This window comes from Triplophysa rosa, linkage group LG5 (genome assembly GCF_024868665.1).
Source record: "Triplophysa rosa linkage group LG5, Trosa_1v2, whole genome shotgun sequence".
NCBI lineage: Eukaryota > Metazoa > Chordata > Actinopteri > Cypriniformes > Nemacheilidae > Triplophysa > Triplophysa rosa.
The window spans coordinates 28,932,433-28,950,172 of record NC_079894.1 but is presented as its reverse complement, the minus strand read 5'-3'; the positions used below and the strand labels follow the sequence as shown (position 1 = coordinate 28,950,172).

At 39.0% G+C, this 17,740-nt stretch overlaps 2 protein-coding genes across 2 annotated transcripts; one reads left to right on the top strand and one right to left on the bottom strand.

The window, feature by feature from the left end:
- Positions 1-1,522: 1,522 nt before the first annotated feature.
- Positions 1,523-9,540, bottom strand: gpaa1 (glycosylphosphatidylinositol anchor attachment 1). The gene is made up of 14 exons (XM_057333931.1): positions 9,400-9,540; positions 9,212-9,295; positions 8,784-8,898; positions 8,489-8,668; positions 8,244-8,355; positions 7,110-7,257; positions 6,674-6,775; positions 6,389-6,585; positions 5,929-6,125; positions 5,400-5,553; positions 5,076-5,147; positions 4,610-4,806; positions 4,322-4,492; positions 1,523-2,911 (listed from the first exon to the last, which is right to left on the bottom strand). The coding sequence occupies exons 3-14, from the start codon at positions 8,855-8,857 to the stop codon at positions 2,668-2,670; spliced, it is 1,848 nt and encodes a 615-aa protein (XP_057189914.1). The 5' UTR covers positions 8,858-8,898; positions 9,212-9,295; positions 9,400-9,540; the 3' UTR covers positions 1,523-2,667.
- Positions 9,541-10,081: 541 nt separating this feature from the next.
- On the top strand, positions 10,082-17,672 carry wrnip1 (WRN helicase interacting protein 1). Its single transcript, XM_057333934.1, has 7 exons — positions 10,082-11,698; positions 14,452-14,646; positions 15,013-15,245; positions 15,449-15,672; positions 15,853-16,008; positions 16,879-16,958; positions 17,228-17,672. Exons 1-7 carry the CDS (start codon positions 11,189-11,191, stop codon positions 17,486-17,488), a joined length of 1,659 nt encoding a protein of 552 aa, XP_057189917.1. The 5' UTR covers positions 10,082-11,188; the 3' UTR covers positions 17,489-17,672.
- The last annotated feature ends 68 nt before the right edge of the window (positions 17,673-17,740 follow it).

The following is a 17,740-nucleotide window of genomic DNA, read 5'->3' as shown; positions in this document are numbered from 1 at the left end:
GTACTTAAGTACACTTTTTGAGTATTTATACTTAAGTATTGCTTTTACTTTTTACTGTACTTCACTACATTTGAATGACAAATATCTCACTTTTCATGGCACAAAAAAATTATTTCCTTGGCCGACCCTCCCCTCGCTCCCACGTTTGGGAGAGACTATTGTCAGTTGCTTCTAATATGACACATATGAATCATCTCACCTGGTGTGTTAATTATGGAGACATTCACAACATTTTGGGAGAAGGCAAATGAGTTCAGTTGTGTATACTTTTCCCATATCTGATTTACTTATTATAAGCAAAAGAAGTAATTACATTTTATCCGATTAATCGATTAATTGAAAAAATAATCGGCCAACTAATCGATTATCGAAATAATCGTTAGTTGCAGCCCTACAACAGTGTGAAGAGAGTTTCGCCTTTTTAAGAGACCTTAAGACTCGTTGCTCCGGCAAGATGTTTGCGGAGTTGGGGCATTTAAAAACACATCTGCTGATTCACTCGGAAGAAAGCATGAAGCCATTCAACCAATTTCTTTTGCACTCGCACTTAATAATACGCTGATGTGAAACCCCACTGGTGTGCTTTGTGTGGAAAGACTTTTAAATGGTTCAATGATTTAAAATGCCACCAGAAAATTGACACCAGTGTCGATGACTTTACCAGGGCGAGCTACTTGAAACAACACCGACACATTGGTACCGGAGAACCGCCTGACAAGGGTTCAGAATTTGAGTCGGAGATTCAGATTCTTCCTGCTTTAGAAACCCTCAAAGCACACGAGAGTGAGCAAACTGAAGAGAAGATGTACCCCTGTCCGTCATGTGGAATGAATTTCACCACATCCATCCATCTGCTGGCTCATAAGAAAAAACACTGATCTCAGACGTCAGATAAGACCTGAAGATAAACTTCAATCTCTGTGACTACTTTGGACATTCAACAAAGTAAATGAGTGTAGGTCAGAGTATCAGTTCAGTCACTGCTGTTATGAATGGTGTCATTCCAGTTACAAACTAGTTTTACTGGTTAATGAATTACACGAATAGTACTTAAGAACAACAAATGCTGGGTTATTTTCAACCTATGGTTGAGTCAAATATAAACTTTTTTGTTATTTATAACCCAATGGTTAGACGGCTCCAACCATGGGATTGGTAAGAACATCTCCCATGTTCTTGATGTTAAATTGTTCTTTTTGTTCAATCAAACTGTTGAGAGGTGAAGCATGGACCAAATTTTAAAATGATTTTTTTGTTGGTTTGCAGTGTTATTGGTGCAGTTCCAAGTAAAAAAGATGAAATGGTTCTCTTTTTTATATGATTCTGTATCCTTTTATACGTAAATGATTTATATTTATGGATTAACAACTTATATGTGCATTAACATACCTTAACTTTAACAAATATATTCTTTCTCCACGTTATGGTATTGTAGCAAATTGTTCTGGTATGTTGTAATTTTAGGTTTTCAGTCCTGATAAATTAAATAATATAGTTCTGACAATCCAACATAGCATTTATTTCATTTAAGTTTCATCAGTGTACATTGCATAGAGACCTTAATACCATGGCATAAACTTAATGTCTTAATGTACCTGTAAAGTTCACTGGAATTTGTGCCAGGTCTTTGTGATGTTAAAATGTCTGTCCAAAAAGTAATTAAAAGCAATTTTTTGACAATATGTTAAATAGGTTCTTTTATAATGTCGACCGATCGATTTTTATTAACTTCGATATTCCAGTTATTTGAAGCTCATGTGTAGGTAGAATAGGGATTTAAGTTCACTCAAATAAACAGTGTATTCATCCGTGTATAAATATGCACATGAAAAAAATAAAACATTTGTATGTCGAATTTATTTTGTCTTCAATCCAAACTGTTTTATTAGTATTAGTGCGCGAAAGCTTGAATAATGATGCAATAATCAATGAAACATAATTGGAAAGTAGGAATTCCTATACATGTGTTTTTATTAATTACCTTTAAAAACCAAAAGGGTGGAAATTACTTTACTTTATATATAAAGACATTCTTGCATGACATGTAATGAATTCAATAATTCAACTTTAACTCACTGAATCAGAAAATCTGAGGTGTTGGAGTTATGGTTGAGCTACAGTGAACTGGAACTCAAAAGAATGACGCACACGTGAAAAATGACCACAATAAGGAAAACATGATCGGGTGTTTTACATACTATATATATGTTATTTTGTTATAACTCGTGAACTGTACAGGGTATGAAGTTATTTAGCTCCAAAACCGACAAACATTTATGAAGAGAAACTATGTGAAGTCTTTTCAGTGCCGTATTTCCACACATAACATATTCCTGAAGTTTATTTTGAGGCATCTGGTTATCAACATACATGTGTGCTTTATAAGGCATTCAGTATATCCATTCATATAATCCTATCTATGCCTTCATGCACATAATAAAAATGACCTCAGCTGTCTGGCCAAACGATGCCAACAAAAGACTGAAATAAAACTGGCCATTCAACTTAATTCATTGAGCAAACACTTCAGCTACGAACTCTCCTTGTTTGGACTTCCGTTAGGTCTGAGATCCCTCTCTGCCAACCTCTGAAGGCAGCAATCTCCACATCTGAACAATAAATCTTCATGGCTGGCACACAGTAGGATTAGTTTTAAAAACAATCTGGTTACTTCCAGAAGAGAATATTCCAGAACATAAGCCAGCACGGGTAAATGAAAAGAGCTAAAAGTGGGTAGACGAGCGATCCGTAGAGGACGTGATCAAGAATGCCCTGAGAGATGACTGACAGGAAGAGCATCCAGCCCTCGCTGATGCTGACGGGTGCTTCTATGAGCTCCTGATAGATAAAGACGCAGTAGAGGATCACGAAGCCAGGACTGAGCAGCACCACAGCCAGCGCGCTCAAAGCTCTAAACAGAGACAAATAAAGAGACAAAGACAGACAGGTGATTAAAGGCTTTTAAAAACACACTTTCAAAGCATCGATCACATTGTCTCAGTTAAATATGTTTCCCATAAAAATAAACCCTGTATAAAGAATGTGAAGCTGACGTCACGCCCTATGTTGCATGTTGCAGTGGCGCCGCCATCTTGGGAGGATCATACTCCACTGCTATTATTGTTTTGATATGTACCGTTACTTGTTTTGTTTGATATATGGAGAAATCGAAAGAAAAAAAACGGGCTTTTCCTGAACGACTCGTAATGCTATTGCAGTTTTAACACAGCAAGACCGACCTACCATATTTATATTTCCTGATCAAACAAGAAAAACAAAACACTGCATTGAACGCACTAGCACCCATCCTCCTAAGATGGCGCAACATTCAACACGGTGTGACGTAGCTTCACATTCTCTATAGTCTCACACTCACACACAGTTTAGTCATGTTATTTATCGGAGGAGGTTCTGCGTGTCTCAAGAGAATTGTTATGTAATTCACAATTTACTTGTATAAATTTGCACAGCATGTTGTAAATCATGAATGTCTCTTAATTTCTTGCCTATTACTTACTTATTTTACATCACCCAGTGATGGAAACGCCAAATTTCGAGATAAAAAATTGTTCATTCGCAAAAAGGTTTTTACGCTCGTTTAAGGTGTTTTTTTGGGCGAAAAACAGTTCATGCGAATAATGGGAGATGGAAACGCATTTGCCGAATAAATTCTGACATAGCGAATATTAAAGCCACGAGACTAAACGTCCGTTACCGTTAATTGTGTCTTTCTGGTTTCCAGATCTTTTATTTACTGCTGGTTACCAATCCCACCATGATCCGTTCATGGACCCTGATAGAACCGCACCAATTTCGCATTAGTATTTCCTCCTGTTATTACGAACTTTGAAAGATTTGCATCGCGTTTGGATGGAAACCCGGCTAATGTCACATCAATTTTTCTATCTTAGGTTGTGTCCTGTTTGTCAAGACGAAAGTCTTCGGACTGACGAAGTTAGACTGAGTGTTGCTGTAACTGTAAAGTTAGAAGTAAATGGAATGAAACTGCAGACATTTGTAATGAATTAAACAAGGAAGATGCAAATAAAAATCAGTTCTGGTCTATTAACAGGGCTGAAACGATATTCAACTTGACAAAGGAATTGGCCAAAAGAATGAACAATAACAATATTATAGCGCTAACTATTTAATTCAATTGATAAATAAATAATGCTATCAGTCAAATACATTTTTCAATTTGTGTTTTCTTTTTCTGGCCAATGAAAATACAAATGCAGGACTTCGTGTTGGAAGTTCAAAAACAAAATGTCAAAACGAAATTAGCAAAGAATGAAGTGTGCGCTTTTGGGTGCTCTTTTACCTGGGCATGTGTGGTGTGATACAGGCAGCGATTGGCACCAGTGTGACGGCCAAGATAAATCCAAGAGAGAAATTAACGAGAGCCGTGCAGCCCAACAGCACAGCCAGATAGAGCAAAGAGGTGAGTTTCAGCACCCTCCAGCCCTGCTCTGTACCCTCTCCAGATAACAGCCTGTCACAGAAGTAGACACAGAACACATGGCACGTGTAGATGAACACCAAAGTCCTAGTGAGACTTCAAAGGTAACTGTAGGCAAACCCGAGTAGGCAAATGCATAATGGTGTCTACCATTGTGCATTGTGCGGCAGTGCAAGTCCTGCGGTATAGATGGCGACGGCGGTGAGCACAACAGCTTCAGTTTCAGACACGGGGAAGTGCTCCACGGCCATCTCCTGCAGCTGAACGGGAAGCAGATAAAGCGCCACGCCTGTCAGGTGACTGATGACCACTGGGGTCAACACGGACAACACCCCTGGACTGGATGACTTCAGAGAAACAAGACGACAAATGACACGCAAATTAGGACCTGTCGTCCATTGCTGGATGCGATACAGTTGTTCTTAACCGTTTTTATCTTTTGTACGTTTTTCGAAACTCTTTTTATTTCACGCAAGTTCGAAAATAAGACTTAAAAGAAGTGTCACCAAATAAACTGGCTGATCATGTGATCTCAAGAATAAAGCAGTCTTTTTTGTTCCCTGATGAATTCATCTCAAAAGTGAGTGAGCATCGTTGTAAATATAATGACACTCACCTGTTCCACCTCACTGTCTCCATCCACCTCTGCCAGGGCAGGTGAACCCAGATGAACCCAGAGATCCAGCGCCTGCGCTGAAGTTAAGGATTCTAACACACAACCATGATTTACCAAATAGAGCGATGTTCTGAACGACATAATACACAATGACTTATATGCTATAAACAACGAAATAAGAAGTCTTGAAATACATCACAATTATTATTAATATATGCACTATTACTATTATCAGCTACAGCCAACAGTCCCATTCAAATGATCATCATCAAAAAATAAATAAATAAAGGCATAATAAAGAATCACGGAGGGAGATGTGGATACTCGAAGCAGTAAGATGACTGCCAGGAGGCCAAACGCCGGCATATAGTAGCCGATGGACACAAAGCGAGACAGAGAAGGCAAGAGATAAAAGAAATAGGACTGATGAAGACGTTCTAGGAGATTGTTCAGTTTGCGGATCATTCCCTCCAGCAACCTGTCCAACATAAATAATCAGACACATATTACCTGTGGTGTTCCCCACTGGAACACATTCAATTTATAATCATACTTATTTACAGATGTGGGGTAAATTAAACGGGAACCAAAATGCAGACAGTGAAAATCGACCTGCAGCCTGGATTGAAAGATTAACAACTAATGGAACTAAAACAACTAGTGGAAATAAAACTAAACTACAATGAAAAGCTAATTCAATATTCTGTATATATAAAAAATAATAACTGTAATGAACTTCTGGTGATCACATGCCAGCCAGAGAACAGAGAAGGAGAACAGCTCTCTCAATGTTTAATAGACCACTCTCACTAAACTCATGTTTAAAATACTGAGTTGCATAGACGATACAAACCTGCCAATAGTGGTGACATCTGTCTTGTAGTGTCTGAAACTGTTGATGCCCTGAATAGAAGCAGCTTCAATGTGATAGCGGAGGAATAAGCCGTGGTCACCCCAAGCGCGTCCGCTGGCCTGTTTCAACACCATCAGCATCATGGTCTGAGCCGCATGGGTGTAGCCCTCAGCAGTGTCCCAGTCATTCCTCTGGAGCTGAGACACAAATGACAGCATTAATCAAATGCTTATCAAGGACGCTGACACTTATCTTCTAAGCCCACTCACAGGGACAATCCATGTAGGACAAACAAACAGCTCACCCACTAGTTTTCAAACTAACTGGCTAGGGTTCGTGTTAATAACTCAATATTTCATATCTGAACTGAAGCATGTTTAAAAACTTGGGATTTTTGCAGGTTCACAACCAGCTGAAATGCAGTAACATCAGTGTTAGGCACCTCTGTTTTAGACCTTACCTTTCCTTGAATGGTGCACAGAACACCCAACTTCTGGCAGAAGGCATAGAAGAGGTTGGCCAGGTCCAGGTTGGGCAGCTGACCGTTGAGCCCTTCTAAAACCAAGTCTAGGCTGGTGATGACATCACTGCTGAGCTCCAATGAGAGTGCAGCTTGAATCGACCCCGCCCGACCCTGCAGTGGTGAGTACTCCATCCCTGAATAAAAGTGAGAATAAATCGCATTTAAATCAGCAGTTTTAGGACTTTTTTTAAAGCATTTAGGTATGCCCCACTGTGTACACACCTGTAATGTTAGTGTGATGGTAGCCCTCCAGCCAGGCCTGCATGCCAATCAGATCATGTTCATTCACCAAGAATATGATGTCTTTGGCCCAGTAAACCTGACCTGACAAAAAAATAAGATCAATCTGATCATCAAAACAGGCGCTTATATAATGTATAATAACTAAAAGCACAGAATATGGATAGTTGACAAAGTGCTCGTGCATAACTGTAACAGCAGACTATCTGTGTGTCTCCATACAGAAAACAAAGAGATTTCTGGATCACCACACCTAAACATTGCCATACATTATGAAAAGATAAGCCCATGGTAATTGTCGCTGCAAAAAGAGCTCAAATGTGAACAAATCTAAATAATTCATGCCTTTTGTTTCTGTTCTGCATTTTTACGTTTTAAGCTAATGTAATCGACATTTTCAGCACGTTTGAAGACTTACTCCTGAAATACTGCGCGAGAGTCAGCAGAAGTCCGACCGCCTGGTTGTTGCTGTTACCAGGACTACAGGGCGCACTGATCACCAGCGCCTCTGTCCTGGGAGCTCGAGGCGCCCGCAAGATCCCGTACACATTAGTGCCTCGAACCATCTGAAAGTGAGAGGAGTAACATATTTCATTCATTCTTGACAAACCCCTAAAGTTTCAGTCCTCTGGGCCCCCCCTCCCAAAATGGTTTAGATGTCTCTCTATATAAACACTTGACACAACTCATCAGCTGGTTAGTGTGTTAATTGGGAAGACTAGTTAACACACTAACTAACATTTGGAGTTGGGGTTGATGAGTCGAATCGGGTGTTTTACATAGAGAAACATCTAAAACATTTTGGGATGGGGGGGCCCCGAGGACAGAAGTTGAAAAACAACGCTCTGAAGTTTAATGGATTTATTATGTAATATTAAGAATGGTAATGCCACTCAAGAACAAAAATGAATGAGACGGTTCTTTTAAAGAGTAAATATTTTGTCATTTTTAAGGTCTTGCTTTGATTTATGGAGTGTCCAACGGTGTAAAAACACCTTCATTTTCTAATAATAGGCAGTTATATTCTTACCTTACTTCTTGACTGACTCTCAAATGATTCGTTCGGCGATTCATCTGTCTAATCCCCTCCTTTCTGTCAGCCTACTCTGATCTGATTGGTCAGATGGTCTAGTCTGCTGTGATTGGTCTACCGCGTGCAGTGACGCAAATAGAACGTCATTACACTGAGTGACGCAAATCTGACCCGGAACTGAAATTATAACGACAGACGACTCGTTCACGTGATTCAGAGTCGACTCCTTTTTCCCCAAGCCAATAACGTTGTTATTCGTTCACTTTCGGCTTTACAACTTGGCAGATTGCTTACATTCACACACAGCAACATTACACACCGCATGAAATGTATTTTTAAGGACATTGTAATAGTTACTCTTTAACAACTTGTTTACTAAGGTCCAAAAACAAAACAGTTTACATCATTTAAAGGAATCCTTCATTGAATCAATTAGAGCTACTACAAATTGAACATCTGACTTATATACTGTATTCTAAAACTGTATTGCGTCATTATATAGACAGTCAAGTAACTCACGTAGCGCTCTTTGTTCTCATCAGGGAAGGGCAGCGTGCGGGAGAAACTCTGAGTGAACACCTCCAGTCCTCTGGCCTGCATCGTCTTAACCAACCACTCCACTGGCATGCCACTAAACAGAAAGAGAGTGTGTGACAACCCTGGAGCAACAATGATATCCCTGAATTGAGATTTTACACACAGTTATACCATGTCTGGAAAACAAAAACCATTCAAACCAAACGGGGTGCTTGTGTGAGACTCACCCAGCTTTTCGTTTGTGTGCATCAAACTCTTTGGCTGTGGACAGGGCTCTTTCTCCAGAGGGGAACCGCTCCTCCACCATGGTAGAGCCCATGGCGTTCTCTGACATGTATGTGCGTAGCGTGAAGGGCTCAAACGCTAGACCCATGAACCACATGATGGCCGCCAGGTAGCAAACAATACTGGGTGAACAAATGAACAGAAAAACCATACAAGAAACACAATTTTAAAAGCTGATGAGAAAAACATATGTCCGTTATACGTGATGCTAAATTCGGCAGTGGAGTGAACCCTTACCATATGGGCGTGTTGAGGCGGGTCAAGAGGTTGGTCAAGGCCTTTCTGCGGTTCGGGTCAGACAACAGACCCATTGTGATAATCTACTGCTTTTTTCTTCCGGGAGAACTGTGATCTGCGGGTATATTGCTGATATTAGTGAGGGTTCCTTCTAAACATCTCAATAACCCCTTTTGTTTCTTTTCAAGTAGGCGAATAAACATTGTGCTTAACAGAACACCACATGTTCTTGACATTTCCAATACTTTAACAAATAATCCAAACTTTCATTTAATAAAGTAGGTTCATATTAATAGCAAATCATCATTATTGTAAAGCGCTACAATAAAGAATCAACAACAAAGAAACGTTAAAGGAAACCGCACGTACATGACAGCACAAATTAATAAATGAATAACATTGAAATATGTTTAGGCTGGATTTCTTACCAGAATGATGCATGTAACGTTAACTGTTAATGTATTCAGCTTTACTGCTGTGCTGCTCTTTTAATCCATACTCCTGCACTTCCGCTGCGATTGGGAATTAAATGCGTTTTTAGAACGATTGCAACACTGGCGATATTATTTAAATAAACTAATATCATATAACTTATAATTGTGTTTCTGCACCGTACCTTAAAATGCCGAAATATGATCAATATCCAGTTTTACAGCAGCACCTGCTGTAACGTACATTCATTCATTTCGTTTCGCTCGTTCCGTGTTTCTGGTGGTAAGTAATACGGTGCGGACAAACTTCCGCTTTGGTGTCCCAGGATTGGTCAGTTACAAACTGGTACGCTTCACTTTATGTATTTATTTTGCTCATAACAAATGCACATAAACAATATATTTACAGTAAATTATTGTTTATCAATACAAATATAAAATCGTATGGCACTTACACTTGTGAATGTGAAATTTCCCCATAATAAGAATATTATTTAACAACAATTGAACCTGTACATTATTTATTATAATAACAAAAAATATATCGTTTTTAGAAAACTGAGATATCAGATCGACTCTATTTTTAAGCCACTCGTACAATTCAGACCAAAAGGCTATAGGCCTACTGTAAAAACAAAGGTCATAGTAATGCAGTACAGCGTACTGTATGCCAAATATTCAAATTTTCATATGTTGATTTAAAACTATGATTCTCTTTATTTATAATTTTTATTAACATTTATTTTTTATTTTATTTGTATTTATTTATTTACTTATTGTTATATATATATATATGTATATATGTATGTGTGTGTGTGTGCGTGCGTGCGTGCGTGCGTGTGTGTTCAATAATAATACAAAAAGTAATGCAGTACAGCAAACAACAACAAAAATAAAAACGTTAAAAGTGTGAGGGTCTTATTCCATCAACAAAAACATGTCTTATTTAACAAATTTTAGGGCATTTTTACTTGTCATAAGCCTTTTACAATTCACCACTATGAATTCCTGCATTGAAATGGGGTCTAACCTTGAGGTATTTGCATTTATAAATAATTTATTAATTATTAATTAAATGTTAACCTAATAAAATCAGTGTATTTATCAAAAACCAAGGTTCTCCTCCTTCAAGAGTAGCCTACACAAACTTTAAAGGGATAGTTCACCCGGAAATGAAAGTTCTGTCATCATTTACTCCCCCTTTTGTCATTTCAAACCTGTTTAAATTTTCTTTTCTTTTTTTCCAAACAACGGCGATACCCATTCACATGCACTTATGCACCATACAGCAGAAGTGAATGGGTATCGCCAAAATATCTTAATTTGTCTTCTGCAAAAGAAACAATACAGGTTTGAAATGACAAGAGGGTGAGTAAATGATGACAGAATTTCCATTTTGGGTCCCTGGAAGTTATGTTAATTCAGTTTCCGGGATTGTGTGTTTTTTTATTCATATTTTCAAAAAATAAACAGCACTGCATTACAATAACATAAAAGAAAAAAGACGCCTAGGAAAAGAAAAAAAGGAAAGCATCTCAATAATGTTATCATACATTTTTTTACAAAACGTGTTATTCTTATTGTTATCAATAAGTGTAAGACACTTTACAATGATCGAAATCAAGATCTAGGCAAAATCTTTGAACATATTTCGATTTTAAGATATGCACCTGGAACATACATAGTATTTGCTAAAGTTTTGTACCCAACGCGCTGGGTAGGATAAAGTATGACTTACAAAATAAGTGCATTTATTAAGAAATATTGGTTTTCATCATTTTACATTTTGGGTATTTTCTTTTGTGCAATGTTGTGTAGTAAACGGCAGTCACTAACTTCACATAATATCGCGAGATCATCTTCCCCGCATTGTGACCACGAGGAAGATCGAGCTTTTTGTGGGGTACAGTGAGAGCACGCGACAGGTCATTTAATACGCAGCTTCGAGAAATAAACACAGCAAAGCTGTCACATATGGCGGAGGATGCGTCAGATGGAAGCGTTACATGTCCGGTTTGCACAAGGGACTTTGAAGTAGGTGAAATTAATGCCCACTTGGATGAGTGTTTACAGACCCACGTTAAGTCTCGTCAAGACGCGTTTGATCATGACACACCCGCACCACCGTCCAAAATACCCCGGACCGACACGCGACCTGCTGCGTTCTTCTCCCTCTTTCAGTGCAAATCCAAAGGCGCTGATCACAAACACAAGCTTGAGTCGGTGCTCACGTGTACAGACACTGCAGAAGTGAAAGTGATGGACCAACCTGAATGTCCAGATGCAGCAGCATCCGCCTCATCGACTTCGAAAACGTTCATGTTGAACAACGAAAAGCCATTGGCGGATAGACTGAGACCCAGCACACTGGATGAGTATTTCGGGCAGAATAAACTGATCGGAGAACAGACCCTGCTCAGATTTCTGCTGCGGTCACACGAGATCCCATCTTTAATACTGTGGGGTCCACCCGGGTGTGGAAAGGTCTCTGGTTTGTATTTAACGCACTTCTTGCAAACGTTTTGCCCTGATGTTTTCTTTGAGGTCTGCAAGACAACCAACAGCGTATTCTTGTTGTGTTTGTGCCCACAGGAACTAAACGATACTATAGTTTTTCACCTTTACATATCAATGCTTTCTGTAAAGCACATACTGTGTGATCAAACAGAGGGTTTCACACTTTAGTAATATCAGTCTGCTTAAGTTTGAGGCGTTTTTAGGGTTCGTGTAATCGCCCTTACAGAAAAGACACACGAAATTCACATGTGCAAAAAACACATGTCATCACGTGTGAAATGTGTGTTTTTGGAACATTTTGGTGTGAATTCCATGTGAATTCCCACGTGAAACCCATGGGATAACATGTAAAAACCCATGGGATAACATATGCGACATGTCTCCACATGTGATCACATGTTCTTCACGTCACCACATGTTGCACATGTCATCCCATGGGTTTTTACATGTTATCCCATGGGTTTCACGTGGGAATTCACACCAAAATGCTCCAAAAACACACATTTCACATGTGATCACACGTGTTTTTCGCACATGTTAAACACATGTTGTATACATGTGATCACATGCGAAAAACATGTGAAATTCATGTGTCTTTTCTGTAAGGGCGCGTAAAGGGAAATAATGGCTTAAATGATATTTAGGTTAACTACTGTTTCATACCGCAAGTGGGCAATTCCGTGAAAATGTCAACCTTACCATGAAAAAATGAAGTTTTTACCAGCGGTTTTTACTTTGGTAACAGCACAGATATTAACATTTGGTGGTTCAAATACCCATGTGAGAGCTCTCTTCAAATTTGTAAAGCACTTGTTTTATTTTTAGTGCATGATTTTTCATATTCAGGTAAGTGCCATTTTCAGGATTGTCACATCCATAACGCTACATATTCCTCATAAATGGACACATGAAAATTAAAATAAAATAACTATTTTATGTTCTATAAAGAGGCATCCCTTCTCCATTCATTGGGTATTATTGCTTCAGGATTGTGCATTTTATTTCACAGAAATCCTACAAAGTAGTGTTGTCACGATACTGGAATTTCTAACTTCGATTCAATACCTAAAAAAATATCGATATTCGATACCATTTTCGATACCACGGGGAATAAACTGCCATAGCAATAAGGCCCTAATAAGCAATAGCAATATAGGCCTTTTTAAATTTTATTTGAAGTTAAATTGAACAAGACTAGACAATGAGGTATATATTTTTACATTATTTATTAATTGTTAATCTAATGTTAATTTTACGAATACATTTACTATTTAAAATCAAAGTTGTATTTGTCAGTATTAATGGACCAGACCCTGTTGAAAAAACCAGCCTATGCTGGTTTGGTATGTTTTGATGCTGGTTTGCTGGTTTAAACTGTTCATGTGCTGGTTTAAGATGGTCATATGCTGATTTAAGATGGTTCTTAGCTGGTTTAAGATCAAACCAGCATCGATCAAAACATACCTTACCCAGCATATACTGGATTTTTCAACAGGGGAGCTTAAATGAATAGTTGTATTTTTTAACTAACATTTAAAAGAGATTAATAAATACTTTAACAAATGTATTGCTCATTCATTGTTTGTTAATGTTAGTTAATAGCCTACATTTTTATTTGGCTAAATTGGCTTTTATTCACATAGGCCCATACTGTAATCATTGATCAGCGCACATATAGACAGAAACGCAAACTTAAACGCAAGAACTGTTGCAGAGACTCCGCATATTTCTAACATTAACAACTTTTAACTGGAGCGAATGAGACGAGTGCATGAAATCATTGAACAGCGCACACACATAGAGCGCTATGGTAAACACGGAAGTGCAAACGTGTATCACACGCGAGAACTGTTGCGGAGACTTTACCCGCACCAGCATTACTTCAAACATCAAATTAACCGGAGCGAACGAGACGAGTGGATGAAATCATTGATGAGCGCACATAAAGACAGAAACGCGTGCATTAAACATGAGAACTGTTGCGGACTGTGTACTAACATAAACAACATATAACCAGGGCGAATGAAACGAGTGGATAAAATTATTGATCAGCGCACATACATGGATCGCTATGGTAAACACGGGAAGCGTAACGAGCGTGCACCACGCCAGATGTGTTACTGAGACTGGCCGTCTTTTCTAACATTAACACTATTTAACTGCCGCAAACGAGTCAAGTCTGTGAGAGGAGGCGGGGCTCTGTTGTTATGCGTTCACGTGCAGTGTGTTAACTCACTGTCGGACAAGAGAAAGAGAGCGGGAACGCGCAGCTGATATCGATACGTGGGACATGGGTATTGGAACCGTTTCAGATTCTTCAGTATCGATACTTATCGAAATATCGATATTTTTGACAACACTACTACAAAGTTTGTCGTCTCCCAAAAAACACGTCCTTTTTTTGTCACATCCATAACGCATGTTTATTTCCCTTTTTTAAAATAGAAAATTTGTTCATAGACTGACATCTTTTTATGTTTAGACTTTATCAACAAGGGTTTAGTAAAATATAAACAGATGGTTCAATATATTTGTAACAAATTCATTCTCTGAGCATTTTTATGTCACGTCCACAATGCAAAATGTCACGTCCATAACGTTGGAATTGCCCAAGTGTAGAGATGGCCGGAGCTCCAACAAATATTCTTTATCCACCCCACAGAATCGTTTTCCCTGTCTGATTCATTCAACTGCATGTTTTGTATGTTTACTGGTTAAAGACCACCCTGGCCCACATCATTGCCAGTTCCGTTAAGAAGAAAGGCACAGGACGCTTTGTGACGCTCTCCGCCACCAGCGCGTCAACCAGTGATGTGCGTGAGGTGATCAAACAGGCCCAGAATGAGCTCCGTCTGTGCAAGAGAAAGACCATTCTGTTCATCGATGAGATACATCGCTTTAATAAATCCCAGCAGGTCAGTTGCATTACAATTCAAGCCGCTGTTGCTCCAAAAATGTTTGAATCTGTCGGCCAAACTTGGAATGGGAACGACGTCATGCATTAAACAACAAAAAGAATCTATAGCTAAGCACAATATTTTACCACAAGACCACTTCAGGATAATTTAGCAGGGAACGATAAAACAATTAGTAGAATAATTAGTGACACAAAAGATATCGTGAATATTTGTCACATCAACAACCGGTGTTTAATCTTAAACCAGCCATAATGCTATCATCACTCCTCTCAAGTTTTATTTTGGAACCTTTGGCGCGCTTCAGTCTTGTTCATCCACGTTTCTTCACATCGGTATTCATTTGTGGTCGTGTTCTCATGTCAGGACACTTTCCTCCCTCACGTGGAGTGTGGCACCATCACTCTTATCGGGGCCACCACAGAGAACCCATCCTTTCAGGTGAACAGCGCCTTATTGAGCCGCTGTAGGGTTCTGGTTCTGGAGAAGCTGTCAGTAGAGGCGATGGGCTCGATTCTGCGTCGGGCGCTTGACTTTCTTGGACTGCAGGTGTTACAGGAGAATGCAGGAGAACAGCGCTCTTCAACACTCTGCTCAGAGTAAGTGTTTGTGTCCTTCTGCGGATTCAGTTCTCAAACACTGGTGAGATCAGCCTCCCTGTCACTCAAGTGAGCCAGACTGATGATGTCACAATCATTTTTACCCCTTACATATTTTTTTATACACTTGGTTTTGACATCTGGGTCCCCAGAGCACCAGTGATTTATCAAACAGGCCTGTGTTTAACTGAACTGGTCTTTAGTCCTCAGGTGTTTGTCGAGCAGAAAGCTGTGGACACTATAGCGCACCTGTGTGATGGTGATGCTCGAACTGGTCTCAACGGTCTCCAGCTGGCTGTGCAGGCGTGTGTTGCGCAGATGCGCACCGGTTCCATCGAACCCGACGCAGCTCCTCAACAGATAATAGTGCGTGAGCAACACATTAAGGAGGGCCTCCAGAGATCACACATTCTCTATGATAAAGCAGGTATTAAAATATATTGTTTATTATTATTATTCTTTGTTACGGCTTATGAATGACACCATATTGTAAAGTGTTACATAGGGAGTATATATTATTATAATAATAATAGGATGCTATTTTTGTCTGTTAATATCCATTAGAATATTTCTGGGACCCTTTTATGTCTGTGTGTGTGTCACACAGGTGAGGAGCACTATAACTGTATCTCGGCCCTTCACAAGTCAATGAGAGGTTCTGATGCTAACGCTGCCCTCTATTGGCTGGGAAGGATGCTGGAGGGAGGTGAAGACCCGCTGTATGTAGCTCGCCGACTGGTCCGGTTCGCTAGTGAGGATATTGGCAAGTAGCTTCCCCTTTTACATTTATGATGAGTAATCATCATTTAAAGGCGGGGTTCTCAACCTTTTTGACTCCAGAGCCCCCCATTATATCAACTTTATTCCAAGGCCACCTTCCCACTCATAAAAAAATACTCGATAAAATACTTTACAGCTTGTCATTAACTAGAGAAACGTTTATTTATTATAAAAGTGGCCACATTATAAGAAATATTGGTTTTTAGTTCGTCTAATTGTAGAAATCTTGAGGCCCCCTTAGAAGTCAGCTCGGGCCCCCCTGTTGAGAACCACTGATTTAAAGAATCACGTTCCTTATATTTCATTATTTCTTCAAGGGATAGTCCACCCACAAATGACAATGTCATCATTTACTCACCCTCAAAATGTTCCAAACGTGTATACACCTGCAATACATTGTGATTGATCGGGTATATATAGTCGCATACAGTCTTTCCCTTCTATTAAATCACCACGTTTCATATCTTGATTAAAACTTATTTTGAACACTTTTGAGTTCTAAATGTTTCTATTTTACGATCTCAGAAGAAAAGAGAGTTTTTTTATATGAACCCCTAAGAAGTACTAATCTGATCCCTTTCTTTAGGGCTGCACCGTTCGATTAAATGATTATGCTTTACATGTGTAAGATCAATTTCAAGTATTGATAGTATTTCAAGTATTCAACAGTCATGTGTTACGGATGTAGTATGTAAAACAAATGTGACAATTGCGATATGAACATATATGCAATATTTTGGACATATTGTGTGACGCTAACTTCCTTTTTTGTTTTAACCAAACATTAACTTCCAAAACTTTACTTGATCAAATAAAGCAGTTACTGTTAACTTGATCTGTGTGTCCATTATAGGTCTGGCAGACCCTGTGGCACTCACTCAGGCTGTATCAGCATTTCAGGCCTCGCACTTCACCGGCATGCCCGAATGTGAGGTACAGTATAACCGAATAGATTTCTTTTATCGTTGCACTTTAATGGGAGACAAATGATATGCAAGGGAAATGTCATTTTGACGTCAACCCACATTAAGATGAGTAGGCCTATGAAAAGTAGCAGAACAAAGGTGGCCATAGAGAGGCACCTTTAACACTACTGACCTTCCATCTGGTGTTCCTGTAGCTTAGCTGATGGAGCATTGTGCTAGCACATACTAATAAAAAAGTACATCTTGAAAATGTGACTTTCTCTTTAATTATTTTAGGTCATTCTAGCCCAGTGTGTGGTTTATATGGCCAGAGCCCCTAAATCTGTGGAGGTGTACAAGGCCTATAATAATGTAAAGGCCTCTCTGAGAAACCACCAGGGCCCTTTGCCACCGGTGCCACTTCACCTACGTAACGCCCCCACCAAACTAATGAAGAATCTGGGCTATGCTAAAGGATACAAATATAACCCAAACTTCAGTGGCTCTGTGGATCAAGAATACCTTCCTGAGGAACTCTGTGGTGTGAACTTTTTTTAGCTGGACACCTACAAATTCATGATTGACTTTTGCTTAACGCAAAATACTTTGAAGGTTGCAGATTTGATTGTGTGTTGTTTACCTATATTTTGAACTTTTTGAAAAATGGAGATTGATTTTGCTGTTAATGTTTGATATTCTAGAATTTTTAGAAAGAGTTGTAATAAAAATATTTTGTTCTTTATTTAGTTTTTTTTTATTTTAGTATTTCTAAATATGCATGCAAAATTCTGTATGATTAAAACACGGATA